General features: G+C 55.0%; 3 protein-coding genes across 5 annotated transcripts; all 3 read left to right on the top strand.

Annotated features, from left to right (window-relative positions):
* The first annotated feature begins 673 nt into the window (after positions 1-673).
* Positions 674-8,047, top strand: DBNDD2 (dysbindin domain containing 2). Of its 2 annotated transcripts, none has more exons than XM_036396014.2 (4): positions 674-767; positions 5,914-6,069; positions 6,547-6,690; positions 7,451-8,047. In XM_036396014.2, exons 1-4 carry the CDS (start codon positions 761-763, stop codon positions 7,657-7,659), a joined length of 516 nt encoding a protein of 171 aa, XP_036251907.1. In that variant the 5' UTR covers positions 674-760; the 3' UTR covers positions 7,660-8,047. The 2 variants fall into 2 exon arrangements, with proteins under 2 accessions (XP_036251907.1, XP_036251906.1); XM_036396013.2 differs by lacking the exon at positions 674-767 and adding an exon at positions 1,186-1,316.
* Positions 8,048-9,866: 1,819 nt separating this feature from the next.
* On the top strand, positions 9,867-15,275 carry PIGT (phosphatidylinositol glycan anchor biosynthesis class T). 2 transcript variants are annotated; one of them, XM_036395850.1, is made up of 12 exons: positions 9,867-10,056; positions 10,426-10,603; positions 11,493-11,620; positions 12,103-12,203; positions 12,359-12,445; positions 12,693-12,780; positions 12,855-12,952; positions 13,246-13,411; positions 13,526-13,694; positions 14,131-14,397; positions 14,516-14,599; positions 14,732-15,275. In XM_036395850.1, the coding sequence occupies exons 1-12, from the start codon at positions 9,867-9,869 to the stop codon at positions 14,982-14,984; spliced, it is 1,809 nt and encodes a 602-aa protein (XP_036251743.1). In that variant the 3' UTR covers positions 14,985-15,275. The 2 variants fall into 2 exon arrangements, with proteins under 2 accessions (XP_036251743.1, XP_036251741.1); XM_036395848.1 differs by having other exon boundaries at positions 13,494-13,694; positions 14,232-14,397.
* A 3,254-nt stretch (positions 15,276-18,529) lies between these two features.
* BLCAP (BLCAP apoptosis inducing factor) lies at positions 18,530-26,299 on the top strand. The gene is made up of 2 exons (XM_036395902.2): positions 18,530-18,698; positions 24,691-26,299. Exon 2 carries the CDS (start codon positions 24,776-24,778, stop codon positions 25,037-25,039), a length of 264 nt encoding a protein of 87 aa, XP_036251795.1. The 5' UTR covers positions 18,530-18,698; positions 24,691-24,775; the 3' UTR covers positions 25,040-26,299.
* Positions 26,300-26,608: the final 309 nt, after the last annotated feature.

The following is a 26,608-nucleotide window of genomic DNA, read 5'->3' as shown; positions in this document are numbered from 1 at the left end:
CCAGCGCCGGCAGGTACCCGGCAGAGATTTGGTCATGCAGCTGCTCAGAGACCACGAGCCCCCATTGGTGCTACACCGGCCTGGTCCCCCCAAACCGCAGTGCTGGCACCCCACAACATGCCAACATCAGGCAGGAAGGACTGGCAGGGCTTATGGACAGGGATAAACATTTACGTGGATAAAATTCAAAACCACCGTGAAAGCTGAAGCCAGCCCCCGGGTGCAGGCTCCGGGTACCCAGCACAAAGCCGGTTTCGGGCAGCAGGAGGTCCCAGGAGAAATAGGGGGGACAGCAAAGCAACAGTAGCCAAAATAAAGCCGGGACACAAACAATACCCAGTTATCTTTTGTTATGCAGACAGCGAGAGGAACACACTGAGAACGGGACAGGCGGGACACGCCACAGACACTGGAAACTCCCTTCCAGCCACAGCAAAGGGCACAGTGGATCTCCCCCATTCCGGCTTGGCACTGACCAGGCTCCGGGCAGAGCTGGCACTGGGCACGGCGAGGCACTGACTCACCCTGCTGAGACACAGGAAGGAGGCGGCGGCCAAGCCCTTGGCCATGCCAAGGATCAGCCCTGATGTGCAGGGCTGAACGTGGGAGAAAGCACCCCGGAGTGGGGTCTGCCGGGGATAAGGGTCTCACAAGGCCAGGAGTGACACGGGGAGGGCCCATTAATACATGATGCTGTTCTCTCTGCCGCGGGAATGCGTGAGCTGGGCATTTTGAGAAGATAAGCAAAGAAAAAGCGAGCATGAATGGTAACTGCTCTCCCTGCCCAGGCAGAGCCCCTGCCTCTCTCTGCCTCCCCCTGCCCACCTCCTGCCCGCGGGGCACAGCTCCTGCCGGGGCAGGGCTCCTGCAGCCCAGCACTGCGGGCACTGATCTGTGCCTGGGGCGAGACCCTCTGCAGGACCAGGGACCCTGCGTGGGGACACCCCGCGGGTCCCGCAAAGCAGAGACCCGGGTACCGCGCACGGGGACCCTGCTCTCCATGGGCACCAGGGACCCTTCACGGGGACCTTCTGATTGTCCCTGTGCCCGGCAGACCCCATCCCCGGCAGCGGCGGTGCGGGACCCCGGCGGGGCGGGAGGCGCGGCCGCGGTGCGGCGGCGATGGGCGCGCCGGTACCGCCCCGTGCCGCGCCGAGCGCCGCCCCGCAGCGCGGCTGGGGAGAGCGGCGGCGGCGGCGGCGGCGGGGGGGCCCGCACTGATCCTCGTCCCCCCGCCCGGCCCGGCCCGGCCCGGCCCGGTGGCAGCAGCCGCATGTCGGGGCCCGGGGCGCAGAGCCGCAGCCGGCGGCTGCCCGGTAAGTGCCGGCCGCGGGGTGGGCTCGGCGGGATGGCAGCGGGCACCGCACCGGGCGGGCAGGGCTGGGGTGCCACATCCCCTCCATCCTCCCCGCAGCGCCCACCTGATGCCCCTGGCAAAGCCCCTGTGCCCCACCTGCCCCCGGAGCCTCCAGCCCCCTCGCCGCACCAACCTGCTGCCGGCCACGCTGCTTTCGGGCGGGGAGCTCCGTGCCTGGGACGGGGATGCTCGGGGAGCGGGGGATTGGAGGGACACCTGCTTGGGAAGTGGCAGAGCTCGGGAACCTGTTGGGTCGCGGGCTTGTTTTGGAGTGGGATCGGCAGCCCTCAGAGCGCCGTGGCTGCCGGAAGGAGCGGATCCCCCCCGTACCCGCAGGGCTGAGGATGCTGGGCACAGCAAACTCCGTGGCGAGCGGCAGCCGGGGGAGCGGGGCTTGTGGAGGAGCAGCCCGCCAGGCACCGTGCCCGGGTTGTGCCTGCCGTGCCTCGGGCACCGCGCTGCTCCGTTCTCATGCTTCTCCTCGCGTGAAAGGAAGCAGGGCCCCGCAAATAGCAGGGTCTTATGACACAGCCTCTGCCGGGGAAGAGCTCCGGGCGGCAGGGAAGGATATTTTTAGTGCTGAGACGCAGGGGATTTGGAGATCGCTCGGAGGAGTGCAGGCGATGAAACCACGGCACACACAGGGGTTACGAGGTGCCGTGTCCTCTCTCTCCATTTCTCCATTCCCTCTCCTCCCTGCTTTTCCCAGCGAGCAGCCCTGCCAAAACCACTGCCTCCCTCGCACTCGCCCGGTGCATTTCCTCTCATCAGAACTACGGTTATTTTTTGCTGTGCTGCAACACGAGGTCAGACGTGCCCATGGAGAACTGTGCAGGGCAATAACACTCAGGCAGCTGGAGTCTGAGCATCCCATCTCTGCATGGTCTGACCCTGCGTGATTCTCTGGGCATTCCCAACTCTCCTTGCCAGCTGCTTCTCCCAAGGCTGAAGGAGCTGAAAGCCCTTGGGAGTTATCCTTGTTCTGCAGGGGTTGTGCTGGGGCAGGGTGGCAGGGAAAGTTTTGCCATCTCTGCACAGCCTCCCAGAAGATGCCGAGGCAGCTGAGGAGCTGCACTGCCCCCCACCCATCTCCTTGCAGACCTGGGCGGGGGGGGGAAGGTGCATTCTGGCAAGCAGGGGGCAGTGGGGCATTCTGGGCTTCTCTGGACGAGCAGAGTCAGGGGTTTGGGCTCCAGGAAGGCTCTTACTCCAGCCCTTTCATTCACCAAAGAACTGACCCATGGTTGGAGCAACCTCCCACTTAAACTCTGCTCACCTCGCCAGCACCTGCTGCTCCTTTCCACAGCCCCTATTATTTTTCAGGACCTTCTTTAAATCCCTCGAAATCTCTGCAAGATATTGCAGAGCTGTGGCCTCAAGAAAAGGCCAATCCCATCTTCTCTTGGCCTTGTGCCTTCACTAACAATCCTTCTCCCAACCCAAACACACCCCTCCTATTTACCGGCACAGAGGGGGTGTGCCAGGATCCCGATGGCCATGAGGGATGAAAAATGCATTCTCTCCCAGCAGAAAGGCAGCTGGGTCCGAGTACACCCTGAGCTGGTCCTCCCAGCACCCTCCAGCCCCGTCTGGCCCCTGCCCCATCCAAATTGCATCCAGGAGTTGCTCCTGTCCCAAGCCTGCTTTGGCGAAGGTGTGGATGGGAGAGCTGACAGAGCTTTGCCTCCCAGCCCTCCCACGCCTTTCCCCACCACAGCGTGGCCCCAAGCCCACACAGCGCGAGGGGTGGTGGCTCTTTGGTGTGCTCTGGCAGGGCAGAGGGGCCGCTGGGGCCATCCTCCTCGCCCGCAGCCCACCCTGTGGCCATCTGCCTAGCAGCAGGTGAGAGGAAATCCCTGCGGGGAATCCTGCCCTGTCCTGCCCTCCCAAACTCTGCAGCAGTGTTCGGCCCCGGTTGCTGTCCAAGCAGCGCTGAATGAGCCGTGAGAGCCGGAAGGATCTGAAGGCAGCGGGGCGCTCGGAGCCGCCGCAGCCGCGCTGGGCGGCTCAGGCAGCGGGGCAGAGCCTGGCTCGGAATGCTGATCAGCCTCCAGCCCCTCGCCTCAGCGGGCTCTCGTAATAACCATGACAATAGTAATAAAAGCCAGGCCACCAGCAGGTACCGACAGATCCCCCACGGTGCACAGGGGCCGCATTGTGTGTGCTAACGTGTCCCGCGGTGGGAACATGCCAGCGGGATGAGACAATCCCGGCGGCTGACAGCCACCGAGTGTGACCGGCCGTCACATGGGAAGGGCCGCGGCAGGGAACGCCGCGCTCCTTTATTTCCCCGGCCGGGCTTGCCGAGGGGCAGCCACACTGGCAGGGCTGTTCGCTCCCCCTGGGCTCGGAAGGGCCGTGCGAGGGGGGAAGGCTCCATCCCTGGCTCTCACCGCGGTCACGGGTCAGGCAGGGCCAAGCACAGCCCCAGCTGCTGCCTCCCGCTGCCGGCGTTCCTTACATAATGGGATCTCAGTGCTCGTGCCCAACTCCCCGACCAGAGCTCGAAAACAAGTTCATAAACAGGTCCTGCTAATTTCTCCCTCAAGAGAAACCCTGGCGCCCACAGGAATGCTGCCACCAGCAGCCGTCATCACTCTCGCCGAGCACACTTACTGCGAGTATCGGTCACGTGCAGGGAGAGCATGAACAGCCCGGAGCAGCCGCACTCATGGCACTCAGGACAGCGCACAAGAGCTTTCTGCTTTAATTCGTATTTGCACTGCAGAAGGATTCGGACACTGGTCCTTACCTCTGCACTGAGGTCTCTTTGGCGAGATGTCCCGTGGAGAGCCAGTCTGTCACCCTGAATCCTGCAGCCCGCACAGCCTCTGCCCTGAGCCCAGCCTCTGTACAGCTGGAGATGGGCTCTCCTCGGTGTGGTGAACTGCGGCAGTTTGCCATGGATTCTGCACAGCTGGGCTGGGGAGCACAGCTCTGCCTGGGACAGCCAGCTGCTGAAGGGAGACAGCTCCATAATCAGTGCCTTGATCACCCCTCCTCCTTGTCCCTGGCTTCATTCTGCTCTGCAGATAGCACAGGGAGGCTGGAGGTTTTTGCTGTACCCAGCAGCATCAGGCTGCAGCCACCTGGCGAGTCAGCTTTCCCAGCAGGAAAGGTTCACTGGCACCACCATCCCGGGCCCTGCACTGAGCCTCGGCACCAGTGCTTTGGTCAGACAGACCAAGGCAAAGAGCCCTTCAGGCAGCCTGGATTGCTGCCCAAGGCATTGCAGGAAGACGCTGAGCAGCCAGAAGAGGACCAGAGCCTCTTCCAGAGTGCGTGGTGAGTTGCCCTGAGTCACGGTGCATCCCCACGTGGTGCTGCCAGCACAGCCCAGCCTGCTGGGCAGCACCTGCAGATGATGGGTTTCACTGAAGGATGCCCCAGAAACAAGATGCAGAGAAGCCCTGGAAGAGCTCTCAGGAAAATGTAACATCGATCTCCATGACATCTCACCAGGCTCAGCATCTTTCTCCAGCATGGTTCCTGTGCTGCTCTGTGCTGCTCTTAGCCAGCTCCCTGCTGTCCTTGCCCCTGTTCCTGCCAGACAGGGTGGGGATGCTGCTCCCTCTGTTCCCTCCTCCCCAGGCTGGAGGAGCAGAGGGTTTGGGTTGTGCTCAGGCAGAGCACAGGATGTTTGTTTGGTTTCCTTGGTTATTACACTGCCTGCTCCAATGATCACATTTTCCTTGTGCCGGTTGGGCCAAGTGCAGCAGAAAGGAAATATGGAATGGCTGAGGTCAAACACCAGCCTGGGAACAGCTGGGGCCGCCATCCACAGCCTCTCTGTGCCACTTGGGTCCTTGTTATTTTGGGTACCCAGCCCAAAAGGAAGTTACCAAGACAGGGGATGCAGCAACAAGCTCCTTCAACAACAGCCCAAGGGCTCCCATCACTCCCTCCCGTGAGCTGGGGACACAAGCGCCGGCAGTGAACTGCTGGAGGAATTACAGGAATGAAAATGTTTGTGCAGGCAGAAGCCAAGCTGGCTGTGAGCAGGGATGTGAGCCTGGAGCGTGGGTGCGGCTGCAATTATAGTGACGGTGGTGGCGGGGGTGTGACAGGCAGGGCAGGGGTGACACGGTTGCCAGTTCTTTTCATTCCTTATACATCCTTCAGCCCAGAAAGCCTGGAGCACTAAGGCCAGCTCTTGACCCTGGGAGTTCCCCTGCTTGTTAGCATTCACAGACAGCCCTCTGCTCGGTAGCAGGGAAACTGAAACTTGAAAGTGTGCAAACCGCGGCTGATCTCACCCCAGTTCCCCTTCCCCCTCGAGAATTCCCTTCAGCAGCTGTGAGCACGGCACATGAGCTCCCCATTCCCGGCTGCCCTGCACCTCAGGGGAGGGATCTGAGGCTCCAGCACAGCAAGTGCTGGTGATGCTGCTGCTCTGGTGTGTCACATGCATCCACGGTGACTAAATCAATGTGTGCTGGTAAAGCAGAGCAGAAGGGAACCACCAACCATCCAGCACAGCCGTGCAGTGAGCTGGGACAGCCAGGAGGGCTCAGACAGCCCTGCCTGCTCCAACTCTCCTCACCTTCTCTCCCCAGCTGAGATGGAGCAGGCCCAGCGGAACCTGGATGCAGAGCAGATGCAGCAGCAGCAGCTGAAACTGCGGGACAGGCAGAAGTTCTTTGAGGAGGTTTTCCAGCACGATGTGGATTTCTTCTTCCCCATGTCCCACCTGCAGATTGAGCACCGGAGACGTACGTACTGTGGGCACCAGCAGGGGGCTGGGGGTGTGACACAGGGGACAGTGACACAGGGGACAGTGACACAGGGGACAGTGACACAGGGGTTGGAGATTGCTGGGACATCCCCAGCCTAAACAGGACATGCATGTCCTGAACCAAGGTGGGACCACAGTGGCTGTGTGTGGGTGTGCTGTGGGTCACTCACAGCCCTCCACTGAAGGCACATGGGTACCCAGGCTGTGCCCTGTAGAGTCTGGCTCTGGGCAGGCTGCCTTTTGGAGCAGGGACAAGGACTGCAGTGATACAGCAGGGGCTTCCAGAGGGATGTTTTAAGGAAACATGATTTTCCTGGAACCTCTTACCAGCAAGTAGAATTCAGTTCCTTGTGGCAAGGCTGGTCTCCCACCTCAGGGTCCTGCCTGCCCAGAGCTGATGGTGCCCTTTGCCTGGCACTATCACTTACCTTTTCACTGTCCTCTGTCTCTGCAGCCCCCTTAGGCAGCATTTCCTCCATGGAGGTGAACGTGGACATGCTGGAGCAGATGGATGTGCTGGACCTGTCAGACCAGGACACTGTGGATGTGTTTCTGGGCTGTGGGACAGAGGAGAGCAGCATTGCTGGGTCTCTGCCAGGTATGTGCAGTCCCAAGCCCTTTGTGGGCCAGGCTGGAAGCCCTTCCTGCCCCCAGTGCCCACACTGACTGATTCGCAGCCCTGGGGCAGATCCACACCCACCCAAAGGCAGATATTGGTGCTGGGTCTGTGAAGTTGGAGGGCTGGGCTGTTTCACATCAGTATCCACCTCCCCAGCCCAGACATCCAGACCCCTGTAAATTCCTTGTGCTGTAAAAGACACAAGAGCCCAGGCACCTCCCAGAGTGTCTGAGTCAAATTCCCTTGTCCTGAAGGTTCTCTGGAGCAGCCAGTGCCTTGTCACAACTCCCAAGGTCCCCTCCATGCTGCAGAACCCATTGTGCTGAGCAGGGAGGCTGCAGAGCCTCCACATGTCCCAGCCACACCCCAGGGGCTGGGCTGGGGTCTGCAGGGAAAGCAAAGGGTGCCAGCACATTCCTCCCCACTCACACACTGTAGTGAGGTCAAACCAAAGGTCTCCTCGCCTGCTGCAGCCAGCAGCCTCACACAGCGTGGCTCTGAGCCGTGTTTCAGGCAAGATGGAAGAGGCTCCACTGCCAAAAACGGGGATGGAATGTGCAGCAACTGCCCTGAGCCAAGCCGGGGGTGTGAGGTGAGGAATGGCTGCAGCAGCCACGTGGGGAGCGGTCAGGAATGCACAGCCCACTGAGGAGTGAGAATTGGAGGGGCCATCCATGAAGCTTAGGCAGCAATAAACCTCCAAGAGCCATTTTCATTCTCATACTGCTCTCTTCTCCAGGAGCAGATGCCAGCCAGTGCTCAGAGGAGATCACCCTGCAAGTGCCCAACGCAGCTGAGAGCAAATCTCGCATTTCCTCCACCTCCTCTGCCTCCACGGATTTGAACAGCCTGGACACCAGCGAGGAGGGGGCCGAGACCCCTGTGGTGCAGTCGGATGAGGAGGACCTGCAGGAGGACAGTCCCAAAGAGCAGGTGGTGAGAAGCTAGCAGGCAGCTCTGCCCTGCTCCCAGCCTCCTCCCTACGGACTGGCCAGCCCAGAAGGAAAGCTGCTGGTGCTCAGTGAACCCCATCCTGGACTGCTGCCCTGCCACAGGGGAGAGATGGTTTTCCTCTCCTCTCCCTCCATGTGTTCTCCTGGCAGCTAAAGGAGAAGGAAAGGGGTACTGTAAGCTCCCAAAATTAACTCTTCAGGCTTTGCTGCTAACACTCCCTGCTTCAATTCCCCCCACCCTCCAACATGCTCAGCATCCCACAGCCCCACCACCTGCAGAAAGCCATCCCTTAGGATCCCATTCCCCCTGCCCTACTGACAAAGGTTCTATCCAGACAAGCACTTAACGATGGCACAGAGAGAAATAACACGGATCTAACCAAGCAGTGGGTGTGTGTGTCATTGGGGGCTGAGGGCTCAGAGGGAACTGCAGGAGGGAGAGCAGTGCAGAGCCAGTGTGCTCACTGTGCCGTGCAGAAGCAAATGACACCTCCTGTTGCACAGCCCAGGGCTGGCTCCTGTGCCCAGGGCAGGAGCAGACAGCACAGACCTTGGCAGAGAAGGGCACCATGGGGAGCATGAAAGAGGCAGCTGGCCTGAGCAGGGCTGGGGTGCTCATGACCTGCAGCCACCAGCCATGAGCACAGTGGGCACTTCCCATGCAGATGGGATGAGCAGAGAACAGCAGCAGCTGCTCCCACTGTGCTGCTCCACAGGATGGAGGAAGCACCACCAACATGAGGCCACTTTACAGCCCACTTGGTCCAAAGCTGGGCACAAAGCTGGCCACAGACCCCTTGCCACCATCAGTGGCTGCAGGCCAGGAAAGTGCTGCCCCTGCCCCTGCATCAGCACAGCCGTGGTCACCACGGGGAAAGGAGCCTGGCAGATAAGCAGGGAACGCTCTCCTCATCCTGGCTGCTTCCCAGGGGGTGTTGAGACATTACTGCACTCTTCCTGGGTCAACCAACACTTTGTGGGACCAGCTGGAGTACCCCATATCCAAGTGCAGCAGAAATGTGTTGCATGTGCTGCCTTAAGCTGGGGAATTGATAAACAAAAAAGAGGCAGGCTTCATGACTGTTCAGGCTGTAGCACAGGGATTTCTCTACCTAGGTATAGGGTACTTAATAGCTCTGGATGGATGTTTTTACCTTTAATTTGGCTGATCACTTCCAAAATGCATCTAAACCTTTATTACCTACCAGTATCCTGTTGCAAGGAGTTGCCCAGTGTAAAAAAAAATCAAATAACAAAACCAACAATATTATGTAAATATTACCTTTATTTTTTTTTCTGGGCATGCTGACTTTTTGGTTTTATGTGATGCCATTAATTAGCAAGAGGGGGAAAAAGAGATATAAAGTAACTCCTTATTCCTCACAAATACTGAATCACATTGTCAGTTCCAAGTGAACGTTGCATAAGGACCTTAGATCTGAGCAAGTAAGTGGGTAATCAACAAGGTACGACAGGTGGTAAGTGGCAACCACACGTTGCTATAATTTTTATGCTTATTTCCTACTGGAACAAATCATCACCACACTCAGATCATCACGGGGAGAACAGGAGATGCTGTGAGCGCCATCGGACCGTCACCGCCGGCGCTGCCTTGCTGTGGCTGCCGTTCCCTTGCCCGGGGGCGGCCCCGGGCTGGCGGGTGTGGGAGCGGGGCGCTCCCGGATGGCTCCGCACCCGGAGATGGGCGCTGCTCTGCGGGAAGGAGCCGAGGAGCGAGGGAGAGCCGCGGGAATGGCTGAGAAGTGGAAGTCACCTGGGGACAGGGACAGTCCTCGCAGCGTCCTGGGGCACCCCACGGGGAGCCGCCCAAGCTGAGACGGCGCCAGGGCCTCCCCTCAGCACCGATTTCGGAGTGGCGGAGGGAGCGCTCGGAGAGCCGCTCGATGCCCTCTCACAGCACCAGAGTTAACCGCGATCACCCCTCTGGGTCCTTTCCGACGCAAACGTTCTGCGGCTCTGTGAGAGCGCTGGCGTTCGCCCCTGGGCTGGGGCAGGCGCAGGCACAGCCGGGCTGGCGCTTCTCCCCGCGGGGGCTCCGGGCTCGCTCCGCGCTCGGCTCCGGTGCCAGGCCGGGACAGCCCGGCGCTCACAGCGTCTCCATGGCACCCCCGGAAGCGCCGCCATTGCCGGCGCGGGCGGAAGCGGAAGCGGGGCAGGGCGGGTGGCGGGGCGGGCGGTGGGATGGCGGCGGCGGCGCTGCTGCTGCTGCTGCTGGCGGCGGCAGGGCCTGGGCCCGGGCGGGCGGACGCGGGGCGGGAGCGGCGGGACGCGCTGCGGGAGGAGCTGCTGCTGAGCCCGCTGCCCACCGGCGATGTGGCCGCCACCTTCCAGTTCCGCACGCGCTGGGACGCGGACCTGCAGCGGGGCGCAGGTAGGGCGGGCCCGGCCGGGGCGGACCGCGCCGCTATTGGCTGGTCCGGGGGCGGACCGCGCTGCTATTGGTTGAGACGGTGTGCATGGGCGGGGGTATCGCGGAGGGACCGCGCAACGTGATGGTTTGCATCGAGCTATGACGTCAAGGGTGGGAGTGACGTCAGAGGCGGGGTGAGGTGATCAGGGACAGGGCAGAGGCTGTGGGGACGGAGCGGTGACATCACACGGGGGGGGCTCGGGGCCGTGACGCAATCAGGCTGTGTGTGATGGCGCAAGCAGAGGCAGTGTCGGTGATGTCATGTTGGGGCAGGTCCTGGTGTGATGTCGGGAAGGGGATGAGAGGGGCAGGGACTGACGCTGCCCACAGTCTCTCACTACAGGCTCTTCCCGAAGGCGCTGGGGCGGCTGGTGGCAGCGCTGGGCGTGCGGGAGCTCCACCTCGCGCTCACCCAGGGCTTCTGGCGCACCCGCTACTGGGGGCAGCCGCCCCTCCAGGCACCCGCTGGCGCTGAGCTCTGGGTCTGGTTCCAGCCCACGGTCACCGAGTAAGTACCCCAGCCATGGACCCTCTGGGTCCTCTCTGTGGCCGCTGCTCCTAGGAGCTGTTGTTTGTCACTCCTGAGGCAGCCATGGTGTGTGAGTGGGCCTTCTGGGTTGAAAAATGTCTGCTGGAAAGAAGAGCCCAGGAGTAGCTTTAAAAAACCCACAGAACATACCCCATCTGTTCACAGGAAGTAATTCCCCTGTGGGCTCTGTGATGGCAAGCACTTAATGATGGCACAGAGAGAAATAACACTGATCTAACCAAGCAGTGGGTGTGTGTGTCATTGGGGGAAAACAGCATGGGGCATGAGGGTTCAGAGGGGATTGCAGGACCCTTGCTGCGCTAATACAGTGGGGCTGTATCTTGGCCTCTCATCCATGACTCACTTCCTTTGACTCCCATCCAATACCTGTCACCATCTCCCTTAGCACACCAGCCCTGCTCAAGCTGCAGCAGCCCTGTGGGGACTCACAGAGCTCTCTCCTCCCTGCAGGTGTCCCATCCCTTGTCTGCTGGTTGGGTCAGCCTTTGGAGCTGCACCAAGGCATTGCTTTGGGCCTCACAGCCCCTTCCCCATTCACACACATCACCTCCTGTGTGCTCCCTGCTCCCCTGGTCTCTCTCCTCACATACCAGCTGTGCCCACCACCATGTCCCTTGGCTGTCTGATGTCTGTGAGGCCCTGCTGTGTGTTCCTCAGATCTGATGTGTCAGAATAAAATACCAAGAGAGCTGGAGAATGCCAGCCCAGCTGTCTCTCTGCACACTCCATGCAGCTTTGGTAACCCAATGTAGTCACCCCGCTGTATTTTCTGAATGTTACTGACTTAACACTTGTTTTTTCAAGGATTTGAGCTGCTGAGTAATCTCTGGTGTCTGTTCTCACACAGTGTTGACAAAGCCTGGAAGGAACTGAGTAACATCCTTTCGGGAATATTCTGTGCTTCTCTCAACTTCATTGACTCGACCAACACAGTGATTCCAACAGCATCCTTCAAACCCCTGGGTTTAGCCAATGGTGAGCCTGGCTCTGCTCTCTCACTCTTGTGTCTCACTTTAGTTCTGTCCTGTGCCAATGCCAGCATTCCAGGTGCAGGTCCTGCAATGACTCTGGGTCTGGGTGTGTACAACAGCATCTGTTAACCTTTCCTGGGAAGGATTTCCTCTCCCTACAAACAACGCTTGATTTTAAACAGAGAAAACTCACAAGTAATACATGGCAGGTGCTCCCAAGCCCTTATCTGTCTCTATGAAAAGTTTTTTATGAAGCAGGGAGGACTACAGGATTTAAGGCACTCACAAAAAAAGATCTGCTAGGATGCATCCTTACCATTCTTTCCAATCACTCTGAACAGAGTGGGGTCTACTTCTGGTGGAGCTCACAGCATTTCAGGCATACTGAGAGGGTGGTGGGATGTGGGGTACACTGGGGGTGGAACACTGCTGCTGTGCTCATGCCTGTAGCAATCCCAGCCTGCTCTCCTCCCTTTCCCTGCCCAGGGACAGATCACCATCTCCTGCGTTATGCTGTCCTGCCCCGGGAAGTCGTCTGCACAGAGAACCTCACCCCCTGGAAGAAGCTGCTGCCATGTGGCTCAAAGGTAAGGACAAGTCCTTGTGCCCAGTTGGGCCACTCCAGATGGAGCTGGGCTCCCAGCAGCAATCTGGGAGCATGCACTGGGAAGTTCCCTCAGGGCTTTCTCTTGGTGGGAGCAGAGGACAGGGCAGGGCTAAGTTTCTCCTCTGTTCCCTGCAGGCTGGGCTGGCTGTGCTGCTGAAGGCTGAGCGCCTGTTCCACAGCAGTTACCATTCCCAGGCAGTCCACATCCGCCCCATCTGCAGGGTAAGTGCTGGCTCAGTTCCCTCCCTGAGCACCCCAAGAGAAAATCCAAAGCCCCCTTGTCACATTGCAAAGTATCACACTGGTTTGCCCAGCTACCCTGAGGTGGGTTCACTGTGTCTAACACAGCTGTCATCCTGTTTCTCTGGTAACCCCAATGGAAATCTTGCAATCCTGGTGGAGGTCCAGCTCCATCCTGGTGTCCTCCCCATCCAGAAGGTGTGATCAGAGCTGCTTGTCTCTTGTCCAGGATGCCTCCTGCCTGGCTCTGTCCTGGGAGCTCAGACAGACCCTCACTGTGGTCTTTGACTTCTTTTCCAGTGGCCAAGGAAAGAAAGGTAAGCATGGTGGCTGTGCTGGAGTGCTCCCAGCCTGCAGCACTTGACCTGCCAGCTGACCTTGCTTCCCACAGACTGGTCCCTGTTTAAGATGTTCTCTCGCACGCTGACTGACACGTGTCCTCTGGCATCGCAGAGCAAAGTCTACGTTGACATTTCCCCCAAGAACAAGGTAAGCTCATGGGCCAGAAAGCATGCCCTGCTCCCTCAGTTCAGCCACTTCATGTGGCTGTGAAACATCCTCACCTCCATCCTCTGCATGGCCTGGCCTCTCAGGGGCTAAGAAAGGGAGGTGATTTCCTTGCTCTGAGGAGGGCTGAGGGGATGAGCTTGGTGGTGTTAGCAAGAGCACAGAGCTGGTTGTTAGGTGGCAAAGCTCAGGGCTACCAGAGGGGGACTTTGCCCAGTGCTGCCTGTTTCTTCAAGGGGCACTTTTTCCTTTCATGGTCCATTTGCTCTCCTCAGGAAAAGGAGCTGCTGGAAGTGTCCCCCCCTCCAACATCAGTACATGAAGCTATTGTCCAGGGAGACAGGAGAACCTATGCTGTCTATGACCTGCTGAGCCCCTCCCTCTTCAACACATCTCGCAGCCTCAATGTGCAGCTGAAGTGGAAGCGGCCCCAAGACAGCTGTGAGTGAGCAGAACTTCATCTGCACCACTGCAGGGCTCCAGGGCTGAAAATCACCCCTCTGCTGTCCTTGCTCTTCCACAGCGGAAATGCCCATTCCCACCCTCCATGCTCAGCGTTACGTGGGGGGGTATGGGCTGCAGACCGGGGAGATCTGCACCCTCATCTACAACACCCACCCCTACCGAGCCTTCCCCGTGATCCTGCTGGAGACTGTGCCCTGGTACCTGCGCCTCTACGTGCACACCCTGACCATCATCACCAAAGGGAAGGAAAACAAGCCCAGTGAGTGAACCCTCCAAGCTGCACATGCCACCCCATTCCCTTGGCATGAGCAGCTCATTCCAAAGATGGTTTAGTCCCTCCCTCAGACCCCAGTGATCACTGGGAAACTGGATTGTGAAACAAAACATTTTAGGATGTTTTCTTAGCCCCAAGTTCAGTGCTCGCAGCAGATAAGAACATTAAGTCAGTTTTATTTATAAGAGGCACATGGATAGTGTTTCATAATCCAATAAGGGTTTAAACCAACATGAATTAACTTTTGTAGCACAGGAAGCTCAATTTAAAACTGATAATTGGGTTTTCTTTTGCATTTAAACCTTTCCTTATGAATACCTGACCATCATGGGTCAGTAGCTTTAAAGACCAGCTAAATTTAGCTTTAACACATACTTTTTGCTATGGGTACATCTTCACTTGCCCAGAAAACCTCTCTCAGGACGTTGGAAGCAGGAGCACCCACCTCATGGGAGATGTCCAGGCAATGTGAGATTGGACAAGGCTCCCCTGGGGCTATTGTGGAAATCTCTTTGGGGTTAGGTTACATCCACTACCAGCCAGCCCAGGACCGGAGCCGGCCTCACCTCTTGGAAATGCTGATCCAGCTGCCAGCCAACTCCGTCACCAAGATCACAATCCAGTTTGAGAGGGCCTTATTGAAGTGGACAGAGTATCCACCTGACCCCAATCACGGCTTTTATGTTGGGTAATGATATTCCTCAGCCCCTCATCCCTTTCTGGGCTTTGCATAGGACTTACTGCCCAGGTCTCTGGAGATGTCTTTGCTGTCAGGACTGACACTGGCGTGTTCTTTGTGCCCTTAGTTCATCTGTGCTCAGTGCCCTGGTGCCCAGTGTCACTGCAATGAAGGACATGGATGTGGAGCAGAGCCCTCTCTTCACCTCACTGTGAGTGTGCTTGTGCTGGGAAGCAGGGCTGTGCCACAACCTGTGGGCTGTAGCTGCTCTCATCCTCTCTGGTGAGCACCAAGCACTGGTCCTGTGCAGGCTGACCCTGCCTTTCCATCTTCCACTCTCCAGATTTCCTTCCTCCGATGGCTCCAGCTACTTTGTGCGCCTGTACACGGAGCCACTGCTGGTGAACCTGCCAACCCCAGACTTCAGCATGCCCTACAACGTCATCTGCCTCACCTGCACCGTGGTGGCCGTGTGCTACGGCTCCTTCTACAACCTGCTGACCAGAACGTTCCACGTGGAGGAGCCCAGCCGGGGCGGGCTGGCCAAGCGGCTGGCCAACGTCATCCGAAAATTCAGGGGGGTGCCCCCGCTCTGAGAGGGGCCAGGGCAGCCAGCACTGCCTGCAGGGCTCTGTGGGGAGACAGACAGCAGAGCACTGCTGCCTCTTGTCTTGCTGGAAGCAGCTTGTTCTGTTTTGCTGCCAGGAATTCTCTTTGGGATCCAATAAGCTGAAAGATCACTTCCATTGCTAAGATGGGAAATGGCTCTAAGCCCATTGACTACTGAACTGCACTGCTGTGGGACTGGGAAAAGTAAGACTTCTGTTTGGGAGAGGTGTAACTTACATGCTGGGAATGGTGCTGGAAGTAAACTGGAGTGTTTTGTACGCTTGTGTTGCTCCTGGTTGGTTTTGCTTTCTCAGCTCATGGGCAGAGTTGACCCTCTAAGGCTGTGAACTGCCAAGTCTGTAGCACACTGCCTGGATCAGCTGGGATTTGATGCAGGCAGGACCACGCAAGGGGGTTTGATCTGCTGAAAAGAGAGGAATTCATCTGCTCTAACATCTCACCTTTCACAATTGTCTTGTTTCACACATATGTGTCCTGTCAGACTTGGCCACATTGGAGCCAGTTTGCAAATTAATTATTGGCCACAGGGTATGTCTGCCCCCTCACCAACAGCAAGGGTTTATTTTCTTTTACAGGAAAAGGCTTTTCTTGCTCACAACTTCTCTTTGCAGGATTTTGAAACCCTCCACCTGCTCAGCCCTCTGCCACAGCACAGGATTCTCCTGTGCACCCACAGTGTCCCTGGGGCTTTGAGGAGCCTTGGCTCAGCAGACCGCAAGCGCTGAGCTGCAGCCAGCCCTGGGCTGGGAATGCAGGAGCACTGGCACCACTGTGCTCCTCAGCTATTTTCTCAAAACACAGATTACCACCTTGTGGTTCACCCAGAGCAGTGGGAGGTCAGTGCTGGTGCTGCTTGGCCTCTGACAGTGCTGCTTTCAGGGCTACACCCTTTCCATCTCAGATGTGGCTTTTGTGATTGCAACAGACACTGCTTACAACCAGCTAAACAAAGGACAGGGAAATCACTGGAAGAAATACTCTCCAGAATCAAAGCAGAGCACAGCCAGAGGTCCTTTAAAAGCTTCTGTTGAACAGAAAGGCCATAAAAACCCCATGGCCTCCTGTCCTGCACAGAACAAGCTGTTCCCACTAGCCTGGGATTACCTTTCCCTTCCATGCCAGAGATGCTTTTTACTCTGCAGCTCCTTACAGATCCACTCCACTGGATGGCTCCATGCAGCCTGCAGAGCCTGCTGAAATACAAGTTTTGGATGATCCCTCTGTGTTCCTGCCTGCTGAAAAAGGTGCCACAGGGCTGGGAGTTCACAGGCTGCAAGTGCAAAATGGAATTTCTTTATAGAAAGCTGGAACTACAATCAAAAAAAAACCCAAGCAAGCACACAGCTCCCACAGCAGTCTTAGGCATGAGGGTCCACATTGCAGTTTGCAAAAGGATTTGGAGACCTCAAGTTGTATCAGTTGGATCCAGTATCAGTCCTGCAGACTGCAACCAGCATCATGTGCTGGAGCAGCTCAGAGCAGCCCAGTTCCCTGGGTGAAGCCTGCTTGCTGCTGGTGTGGGGTGGGATCCTGAAAGTCCCCTGAGTGCCATGGGAATCATAGCTGGCATCTAGTAGTTATTTTTACTATGAACCATCAGAGTTGGCATCAGCCAAAGGCTTTAGGGCCATTCCTATGCAGTGCCATAAACCAGGAATTTTAAACACCCCATAAAAAGGTCAGGCCAGAATAATGGCAGAGCAGAGGGAAACTCTCCCAGGCTGGATACACGCTTGTAGAGCCAGTGGGAGAGCAGGTCTTATCATAACTATCAAAAATGCACAGGCCAGCCAAGTGGAAAACTGTGGGAAATGTGGGTGGCCCTGCAACTGTGGCTGGGTGGGTTTTAAATGGTTGTGAAAATGCCAAATCCTGGTCTTTGGGGTTTTGGGTTTTGTTTTTCTTGGGCTGTTTTTCTTCTTTCCTTGGGTTACTCAGTACAGGAGAGACATGGAGCTCCCCGGGGTGAGGCAGGGGAGGGCTGTGAAGATGGCATCTGTCTTACAAGGAAATCTGAGGGAGCTGGGGCTGTTTAGGCTGGAGGGGAGACGACAGAGAGGGGAGCTTGTCACTGCCCATGAGCAGCTGCAGGGAGGGTGTTGTGAGGATGGAGCCAGGGTGCTGAACAGTGGGATGAGGTAACAGGAACACTGGAAGTTCCACCTGGACATGAAGAACTTTACTGCATGGGTGAGTGGAACAGGCTGCACTGAGATATTCCTGTGCCCCTGGACACGGTGATCCAGAGCACTGTGCTCGAGGGGACCCAGTGGAGCAAGGCACTGAGATATTCCCGTCCCCCTGGACACGGTGATCCAGAGCACTGTGCTCGAGGGGACCCAGTGGAGCAGGGCACTGAGATATTCCTGTGCCCCTGGACACGGTGATCCAGAGCACTGTGCTTGAGGGGACCCAGTGGAGCAAGGCACTGAGATATTCCTGTGCCCCTGGACACGGTGATCCAGAGCACTGTGCTTGAGGGGACCCAGTGGAGCAGGGCACTGAGATATTCCTGTGCCCCTGGACATGGTGATCCAGAGCACTGTGCTTGAGGGGACCCAGTGGAGCAGGCTGCACTGAGATATTCCTGTGCCCCTGGACACGGTGATCCAGAGCACTGTGCTTGAGGGGACCCAGTGGAGCAAGGCACTGAGATATTCCTGTGCCCCTGGACACGGTGATCCAGAGCACTGTGCTTGAGGGGACCCAGTGGAGCAGGCTGCACTGAGATATTCCCGTCCCCCTGGACACGGTGATCCAGAGCACTGTGCTCGAGGGGACCCAGTGGAGCAAGGCACTGAGATATTCCTGTGCCCCTGGACACGGTGATCCAGAGCACTGTGCTCGAGGGGACCCAGTGGAGCAGGGGCCTGGAGGGATGGCCTGGAGTGGTCCCTGCCCAGCCTCGCTGTTTTCCCTGGCTCTGAGGCAGCACAGTACAAGGTGCAATAGAGCGTGCAAACACAATGGAATAATAACCACAGAATATTCTGAGTTGGAAGGGACCCCTCAGGATCCTCGAGTCTAGCTCCTGGCCCTGCCCAGGACACCCCAGGAATCCACCCTGTGCCTAAGAGCGGTGTCCAAACGCTTCAAGAACTCAGACAGGCTCAGGGCTGTGACCACTGCCCTGGGGAGCCTGTTCAGTGCCCGACCACCCTCAGGGTGAAAATCCTTTTCTAATACCCAACCTAACCCTGCCCTGACCCAGCTTCAGGCCATTCCCTCGGCTCCTGTCACTGCTCATGAGAGCCAAGAGACCGGAGCTGCCCCTCCTGAGGAAGCTGTAAGCAGCGCTGAGCTCTCCCCCTCGGCCTCCTCTTCCCCAGGCGGAACAGCCCAAGCGTGGCTCATTACAAGCACCCACAAACACGAAAATCTTTTCACAAAACACGAATCCAGCCCGGGCCGGCTCCCAGCACCGCCCTGCCGTGCGCAGGCGCAGCGCCGTCGGCGCAGGCGCAGCAGCCGCCGCGCGGGGCTGCCCCGACCCGCCTGAGGAGCGGCCGCTGCCCGCGCCCCCGCCCCGCCGGCCGAGCAGCGGCAGCAGCAGCGCCCCGCGGCCGGCAGCGCTCCCGGGGACAGCCGCGCTCCCGGGGACAGCCGCCCGGCCGCCTGGGGAGGCCTGGCAGGCCTCTCCCTCCTTCCTCAGGGCGGCCCCGGGATGGCGGCGTGAGGCGGTGAGTACGGGCCGGGGCCCAGCGGCGGGGCTGGCGGAGCGGGGCAGCGCTGCGAGCTCCGGGGGTCGGCCGGGGGAAAGGGGGAAGGTTTGCCCCCGCCGAGGAGCCCCGCGCTCGTAGCCCTGAGTGCGCCGGGATGGGAAAGGCTTCAACCGACCCCGAGCTCGGTGCCAGCATGGAAATAACAGCGCTGTGTGTGCCCTCCCTCCCTTCCTGCTGCTCTCGGCTGCGAACCTCTCTGGCTCTCGTTAGCGCCTTCTGAAAGGAAAGCCGGGCCCGTTTCTCCCCAGGGCAGCACAATGCTCTGATAAGCTTTTGTCCAGGCAGCTGGGCGGGATGGGCCCTGTGGTTTCCTTCCAACCCGGGTTATTCTGTGATAATCTGTGAATACAGACTGTTGTGCCCAGCCAGGCGCCCTCCCCGAGCACCCATACGTGCTTTGAGCCAGCTACAAAGTGAGTTTACAAGCGGTTCTGTCATAGGAACATTGCTCATGATATCCCAGACATGCAAGTGCAAGAGAAGAGGAAAAACAAGCTCTTAAATGCAGCCCACAGCATGCTGAACTCTCTCATACTTCCTTGGTACCGAAACATTTCAATGGACCTTGCAAGTACTGTCATACTGTCATAGTGCAGTAACCTTTGTCTTCTCAAACTGCAGGAGGTCATAACTCTTCATAGCTCTCATAACTCTTTCCTAATCTGAGATGCAGAAATTCGCCCTTATCAGGCTCTCTTTGGACCTCTGAAGCCTGCTGAAGGCACAGAAGGTAGAGAAGAGGTCTAAATTAAAACTGCTTTTCTCAGGGAACTTGGAATGGGCCTGGAAGCTGTGATCTGTGGCAGTTAGACAAAGGCAGAAGGTGGGAATGAGGACCTCTGAATTGGTACAACTGGAAGTAGTAATACTTCAGATGACAGCTGTGACTGCTGGCATCTCTTCCCATCACAGAGCTGGCTGACTTAAGAGCTTCTGCTCCTCTGATTCCTGATGATTTCCAGGCCCATTCTAAGCTCTCTGAGAAAAACAATTAGTTTTAGTTTGGATGTCTCCTCTGCCTTCCTGCTCATGGGTGGAGAAGGATTCACCCTGGTGCTGTGAGGGCATTGCAGATGGAGTGGGTGCTGCCTCTGGACAAAAGCTCATCCATCCCCATCAGGAATGAAGCTCAGAGGGCAGCTTTGGAAGTGGTGACAAGAGTGGCTCAACAGAGAGCCTCCACTTTTCACCAAGTGGGTTGCTTTGGCTTGTGTCTAGCTTGAGAAATCAGAATACTAACCCCAAGGCTTGGTTACTAAAGGATTTGTTGCTCTTTTTGGAAGCTGTTGTGAATTATATTGCACCATTTCTGACTCCACTCAAAGTGTCCAAGGCATGATCCAAGACTAGGGTAAGGCCTTTGCCAAAAAGTATAGACTCACTCTTTCCAGCTGAGTCATACCAGCAGATAAAGCTATTTAAAAAATTGAAATAATAGTGGCAAGACTAAAAAAAAACCCCAGAGAAGTTAATCCCTGCTGCAAATAGGTCTTAAAGTTTGAGCAGTTATGGTTCTTGGGTTTACGACAGAAGGTTGGCATCTGGGGAGCTGGTCTGCTGTTGCTTTTTTTAGCTGAACTCTTCAAACTTGTCACTTGATAGTTCTTCAGCTCTCTTTTTGTCCCAGGGCTTTAGCTGTTGTGTATTTTTCAGCAGCTGTTTTGGGTGCTGTGTGATATTTGAGTTGGTTTTGAGCACACGCTGGCAGTGTGAAGCACTGCCCACTCACATCAGTTAGTATTTGTGACAGGGTTTTTGAGTAAAACAATTTTAAGCAGACAGGTGAGCATTGTAGGTAAGAAACACATCCCTGAGCCTTCCTCTTCAGTCTATGTGCACTGGATGACTTAAAAGACTTTTATCTAACCAGTGTGGCTTTTCATCACAAGCAGAGACTTCAGCTTTTGGGAAAGGGGGAGGATGATACCAGCACGCCCCAATAAAAAGGTTACTCAGTGTTTTATTGCAGACCTTTCAGCTCTCAGCCTGGGAGACTCTTTCTGCAGCATCTGCTTGGGGAGTTCTGTGTGGACAGCACTGGCTTAAAGGCTGCCTTTGTAAGGGCTGAACAAGCTTACCCTTGAAGTGCTTAAGGAAGGCTGGCTGATCATTCTCCCCTTGCAGGGTAAATGGACTGTTAAAAAATTCAAATGTTCTTGAGAAAGGTACAGACTTGGTATTGACATAGTGATGTGCCAAACCTGTGGTGTAGGAACACCTCTCAGTGTGTTGATTGCTGAGTTAGTCTGTAGAATATGAAGGAACAGCTTGCTAGCTCCTCAGATGGATTTATTCCAAAACGTGACTGATCCATTGCAAAGCAGTGCTGTGTGCTACTCACCCTAGACCTGTCATAATTGAGATTTTGTTTCTGCTTGGGAAAGGTCTGCTGCTGCCTTTGCACTGGAATTCCAAAATCCTTCGCACAAACACACACCAGTAGGACCTGAATGTTTTTTGGGAGGGAAGATGACAGCAGGGAGGGCTGCAGTGCAATGGAAGCCAGCTAATAAGCATGTGGAAAAGTGCTGGTGCTTGCTTATTAAGGAGGTGTGCAGGGAACCTCCCCTGGCTGCTCCTCTGCCTGCAGGAACTGGCAGAGGAGGCTCTGGCAGCACGTGGAGATCAAACTGGGACACAGTGGGAGCATCACCAGCTCTGCTGCTGAGGGGTCTGAAGTGAGTTCAAGTGGCTCCAAGAGCTGTGGAGGGATGAAAGGAGGAAGTGGGAAGGAGCTGTCAGGTAAACATGAGTGGCCACCAAATCAGGTGACATGAGGAGCAGCACAGGGGCAGGTTTGGGGATAGTGGGACACGGGGCTGGCTGAGGCAAGAGGTGAGTCAGGCAGGGGAGAACAAGAGCAGCTGGCTGAGGGAAAACAGGATGCAGTTGTGAAACCAGCCCTGTTGGGTGACAGGTTATTATTTGCTCTGGAACATGGTAATCTTTGGCTTGGGTTGTGAGAAGGGGACAAAGACAACAAAGTAGGAATCTTTAATTTGCAAATTTCACCTTGCTTGAGAAACCAGGCAAAACCAAATATTGTTGTGGCTTCCAGAAGGATCTTGCTGTCCTGGGCATGAAGGAGAATGTTCCCTGCTCAGTAAAGAGCTGATAGCAGGAGGTGCTGTTTCTCTTGGATCAATAGAGTGTAAAGAGAACTCAGTCTCAGTGCCAGCTGTACAGAGAATCTCTAGTGAAGAGCACATATCTTACTGGTGGAAAGTCCCTTGAGGGAGACAGAACTGTAGTTGCTCCTGTAGTAAGTACTTGGTCTTACTTTTAGTACAGGATCAGCTGTGGGATACAGCAGAGGGTCCTCAGCCTTTAACTGGTTGGTAGTGAAGGGACTCCTGAGAATAAAAGCAAACTGGCTACAGATACAAAGAGCAGCTGTTTGAATGGCTGCATTTGGCAGAAATCCAAGAGGTTTTGCAGGTTGAAAGGCATTGGCATTGAAACTTCATAGTAAGAATAACTGCTATTAAATGGTTCTTTATTCTGCAGTGTTTGCATTGATTGCTACAAGCAACGGGTTCTTGCAGGAAGTACTAATATTTAAAAATGAATAACTTGTTGTGAGGTGGCTTTGTGTTTGTAGGAGCTGCTTAAGTAAAGCTTAGACACTTAAAATCAACTCAGTATTTAGAGTGTTATTGTTAAGAGCATTGTAGGAGTGAGGAGGCCAGACCATGAAGTACAAAGTGTAGCTACAACACAAATTATAATTATTTTCTAACTGTAGTCTTAAAGTTTGGGGCTAAAGGCTCAATAGTGAGATATGACCCTATTAAAGCTGAGAGATTTGTGACATTAGTTCTGAAAAATTCTAGTTCTTTGTTTCAGCCTTTTGCTACTTAACAGACACATTCTCTACCCATTATTTTACTCTAGAGACAGAAAACCCAAAGCAAAGTAGGCACTTTAAACTAAAGTTTTGAGAACAGCTGACACAAATTGCCACAGAAGTCAAGCTGATGCAACTTAGGGCTGGATCTGGCAAAAACAAAAGATGGTGTTTAGGCACTGATTTTTAATGCTTGGTGTTTGAAGCACTTGTGAGAAAAAATGCAGGAAACTTCAAGAAGGGAACATTTCAGGAGGATTAAAGCAGCTGCAGATCATTGATTTAGTGCAACTTTGCTGCATTCAATGCAGTCTGAACTGAAAACTTGGGTGATGGGGTTTAATTACCTTCCTGTTCAAATATTTGTTGTTAGATTTTTTTTCTCTCCATTCTTCCCCTTGGAAAAAAGTTCTGTAGTACTTCTGTGGTATTGTTTACTCCAGAGACATCTGAGCAATTCACAAAGGCAAGCAGAGAGCATGTTTTGTTATGAAATGAGTAATAGCTAATTGCACTTTACAGATGGGGGAAAAGGCTTGGGATTAGACTTGCCCTTAAAGGTGCAAGTGAGTGACCTGCCTAAAACAGGACTAACATTGGGAGCTTTATTCCTGTGACTTGGCTTTATCTGTATTGCAGCATAAAATTACTTTTTCCTTACTCTTTGGCTACTGAGCTGCAGCTTAGTTTTACTAATGGAACTCCAGCTGCTCTCTCTGCTGGAGAGCACTCCCTTGCAGGAGCACCAGCACAATGTCCTTTCCCCACATAATGTTTGTGCTGGTGGAGATGTTGGCCTGCATTTTCTTACTAACATTAAAGTACAATAGATGGTGCTGCTCAGGATGGCAGCATTTCCTGCTGCTGACAGCAGAGCCCATTGCTACCTGCGAGACAAGTCTGACCTCAGAGCTCTTTTGGAAGAGAACCTCCTGTGGTTTTCTCTTGGCTTTTCTCTGCAATCCCTCATTCTCCCTCCCTTTGCCAGGAAATCCCTTCTCCTGCCAACAGGAGCCAGTGGAATGTGCTGTTTGTTTACATTCTCACTCCTTCATCCTACTAACCTTCCCACCCCCCAGCTGTAATCCTGACAGGCTCGGCTGAGCCCTTCATCCTTCTGAGGGAGCACTGCTCCACTGAGTGATTGCAGACACAAGGCTTTCTGCAAGGAGCTGTCCCCACCAGCCTTCTTGGTGGGGGTGAGGCATTTATTGTTTTTAAAGCCATTTGAAATTCTTGAAGGGGTTTGTAGTGCTTCAAAGGAAAAAAACAAAAGCACACACTTAATGTCATTGAGGGGGTTGCTGAAGGTAGGAGCAGGTTTTCTGGACTTGCAGCATGCTGCCATCCCTGCCTAGGAAAGCCCTTAAAGCCCAGTTTCCAAAGGGTTTTATAATAATCCAAGTGAGGAAATCCTGTGTTTACAGCACTTAATGGAAATTGCCTATTCTGAGCCTGTCCCCCCGTTTGATCTATTCACATACTTCATCTTATCTGACTTTAGCTGTTTGGCAAGGATTATAAATCTTTAAGCTGGGACTGTCCTCCCCTTTGTTTTGCAGCCTGGACACTGCTAGGGCTTTCCTGGGTACCTTGATGTGTAGCTGGGTCTGGTGCTGTCCTGCTGGAACACTTCATTGTTTGTGTGCTGAACAATTCCTTACACTAATGCTTCCTTAACACTTCTCTGTAGCACCAAATAATGATTACCCTTCAATTGCATTTCTTTATATCATCACTCAAGCCTTTGGACTGTCTTGGATCAATGTGTGTAGGGAAGGCTGTGACAGCTTGTTTCCCATTTCCACCTCTCCCTTTCTGTACCTGCACTGTGCTAAAAGGGTCTCACTTGTTAGCCTGGATAAAGGCCTGAGTAACAGAGCACACAGGATGCATTTCTATACCAGCATTAGCTGATCCTGTCCCCAGCTGAGTCGTTCAGAAAGCAGGAAGCTTTCCACCAGCTCCAAGACACACCAGAATTTAGTACTGGGAGTTCAACCATCAGCATATGATGCTTGGGAGTAAATGAAGCTTTAGAAGAATGTCAGTTGATTTTTTCCCTTCATTCTCTGAGAGTCTGACATTTCCTCCTCCCTACAGAGCAGCCTGCCCTCCGGAGGAGTTGCTGGAGCCTGTTCTGGAGCACATCTGACTGCTACTGCCAGCGAGGCCCCAGCCAGCCACCATGTACTGCCTTCAGTGGTTGCTACCTGTCCTGCTCATACCCAAGCCCCTCAACCCAGCCTTGTGGTTCAGTCACTCGATGTTCATGGGATTCTACCTGCTCAGTTTTCTCCTGGAACGGAAACCTTGCACAATTTGTGCCTTGGTCTTCCTGGCAGCTCTATTCCTCATCTGCTACAGCTGCTGGGGGAACTGCTTCTTGTATCATTGCACAGGATCCCAGTTACCAGAATCAGCTCACGATCCCAGCATAGTGGGCACCTAGAAAATCATAATCTTCCAGTCTGCTGAGGGCTCTTGTTTTGCTTTTTAAAAAAGGGGTGGGGCTGGGGAGGAGGGGGGTGTTGGGTGTGGGACTGGAGTAAGGACAACCTATTTCCTGTAACTGTGCGTGGACTGGAGTGGCAAATTCTTCCCACTCTGCCTGTGAAATCGACTCGTTTACTGTGTGAACTCTGGCAGTACCACCTGCTTTTTTAGGAGCAGAAGTCTTTCTTTTTCTTTCCCGTATCACCGGGAGCAGACACCAGCCCTCTCAACTGAGAACTGCTGGAAGCCTGAGCTGCTGGCCCTGCCCAGCTGGGAGTGCTGGAGTTGTGTGTCACTTGTCTGCATTAGGCCATGATGGTCTAACTCAGGGCTCTTGGCCCACTGATCCTGCTTGAATAGCTGCAAGATTCTCTCAGTCTCTCTTTGTGGGGAGCCAGCCTTCCCACCTTGCTGATCAAGGGCGAGTGCAACAGCTCACAAATGGACTTGGCCAAAAGCTGCTGGAGCCAGAGGCAGTTGAGTCATCTCCTCCTGCTCAGCCTGCCAAAGAGATGTGTGCACTGCCCGAGTGCTTTCTGAACTCTTTGCTCCGAGATCCCAGCCTGAAAGCCTCACTTATGCTGCTGCTTTTATAAAGCCTGACAGGCAGTAGAGACTCTCTCTTCCCCTCCTCCTCCATGTCCTGGTTTTACCAAGGTATTGACCATTGGGAGAAAGAACCAGCATGCTGCAAGACACAGGGTTTTGGAAGCCACTGTGAACTTAACCCTACAGAACTCATGCTAGCCCTGAAGGCTGGGTGTGGGCAGGGCAGGAGAGGATCCATGAGGTGGAGGCATGGCTTGAAGCAGTAAATGCTTCAGCCATTTTCAGAGATAATGGTTTTGGGCCAGAGGTGACAGAAGGTGCTGGTGCTACTGACTAGAGAAGGGCAGAGGCTGGAAAAATGCCTGGTGTCTCCAGCTTCCCTGGCAGAAGGATGGCAAGAATCCAAGGTGATGGTGGTCAGGCCTACAGGTTGGTTTATGAGAAGCCTTAGAGGTTGGCACAAAACACTTACCTCTAAACTTTGAAGGTTTCCCTCCCCTTTGCCATCTGTTTGTCTTTCCTTCAGTCTTCTGGTGCAGGAGAGCAGCAGAAGTGGCTGTTGCTGTCCTGAGGCAGTTCAAGCTATGAGGTTGTGAAACTTCCAGAGTATTGTTTGTTCATTGCACAGCTGTTCAAAATGTTTAATAAAGCTTTATAAACTTTGGTCTATGGCCTCCTGCCCAGCATGATGCATTGGCTGCTCATTGTGGATGCCTTAGCCCAGCAATCACGTGTCCCTGCATCGTTCCTGTTCCCAGCACAGCAACCCCCAGCAGTCCCCAGCAAGAGGCAGAGCCTGTTTGCCCTGTAGCTCCCAGTACTGACTCTTCTTGACTGTTTGGGCTGACTGGGAGCCAGACTGGCAATTTCCTAAACAGCCTCATCTCACAACCAGAAGCACTTCTGTGTCCTGTATGTCTCTGCACTTACATGACAGATTCCCCTTTTTCTTGCTGCTTAGGAAATTAAACCCCTG

The sequence above is a fragment of the Molothrus ater genome, chromosome 17, assembly GCF_012460135.2.
Source record: "Molothrus ater isolate BHLD 08-10-18 breed brown headed cowbird chromosome 17, BPBGC_Mater_1.1, whole genome shotgun sequence".
NCBI classification, from domain to species: Eukaryota; Metazoa; Chordata; class Aves; order Passeriformes; family Icteridae; genus Molothrus; species Molothrus ater.
The sequence above is the reverse complement of the archived record's forward strand: the minus strand, read 5'-3'. Positions and strand labels throughout refer to the sequence as shown.

Excerpts from the sequence above, each read along its gene's own strand:
- DBNDD2 (XM_036396013.2), top strand. The coding sequence starts at position 1,274 with ATGTCGGGGCCCGGGGCGCAGAGCCGCAGCCGGCGGCTGCCCG. Across the intron at positions 1,317-5,913 it reads CCGCAGCCGGCGGCTGCCCG|CTGAGATGGAGCAGGCCCAG; the intron begins GTAAGTGCCGGC and ends TTCTCTCCCCAG. Across the intron at positions 6,070-6,546 it reads GCAGATTGAGCACCGGAGAC|CCCCCTTAGGCAGCATTTCC; the intron begins GTACGTACTGTG and ends CTGTCTCTGCAG.
- PIGT (XM_036395850.1), top strand. The coding sequence starts at position 9,867 with ATGGCGGCGGCGGCGCTGCTGCTGCTGCTGCTGGCGGCGGCAGGGCCT. Across the intron at positions 11,621-12,102 it reads ACCCCTGGGTTTAGCCAATG|GGACAGATCACCATCTCCTG; the intron begins GTGAGCCTGGCT and ends TTCCCTGCCCAG. Across the intron at positions 12,446-12,692 it reads ACATCCGCCCCATCTGCAGG|GATGCCTCCTGCCTGGCTCT; the intron begins GTAAGTGCTGGC and ends TCTCTTGTCCAG.
- BLCAP (XM_036395902.2), top strand. The coding sequence starts at position 24,776 with ATGTACTGCCTTCAGTGGTTGCTACCTGTCCTGCTCATACCCAAGCCC.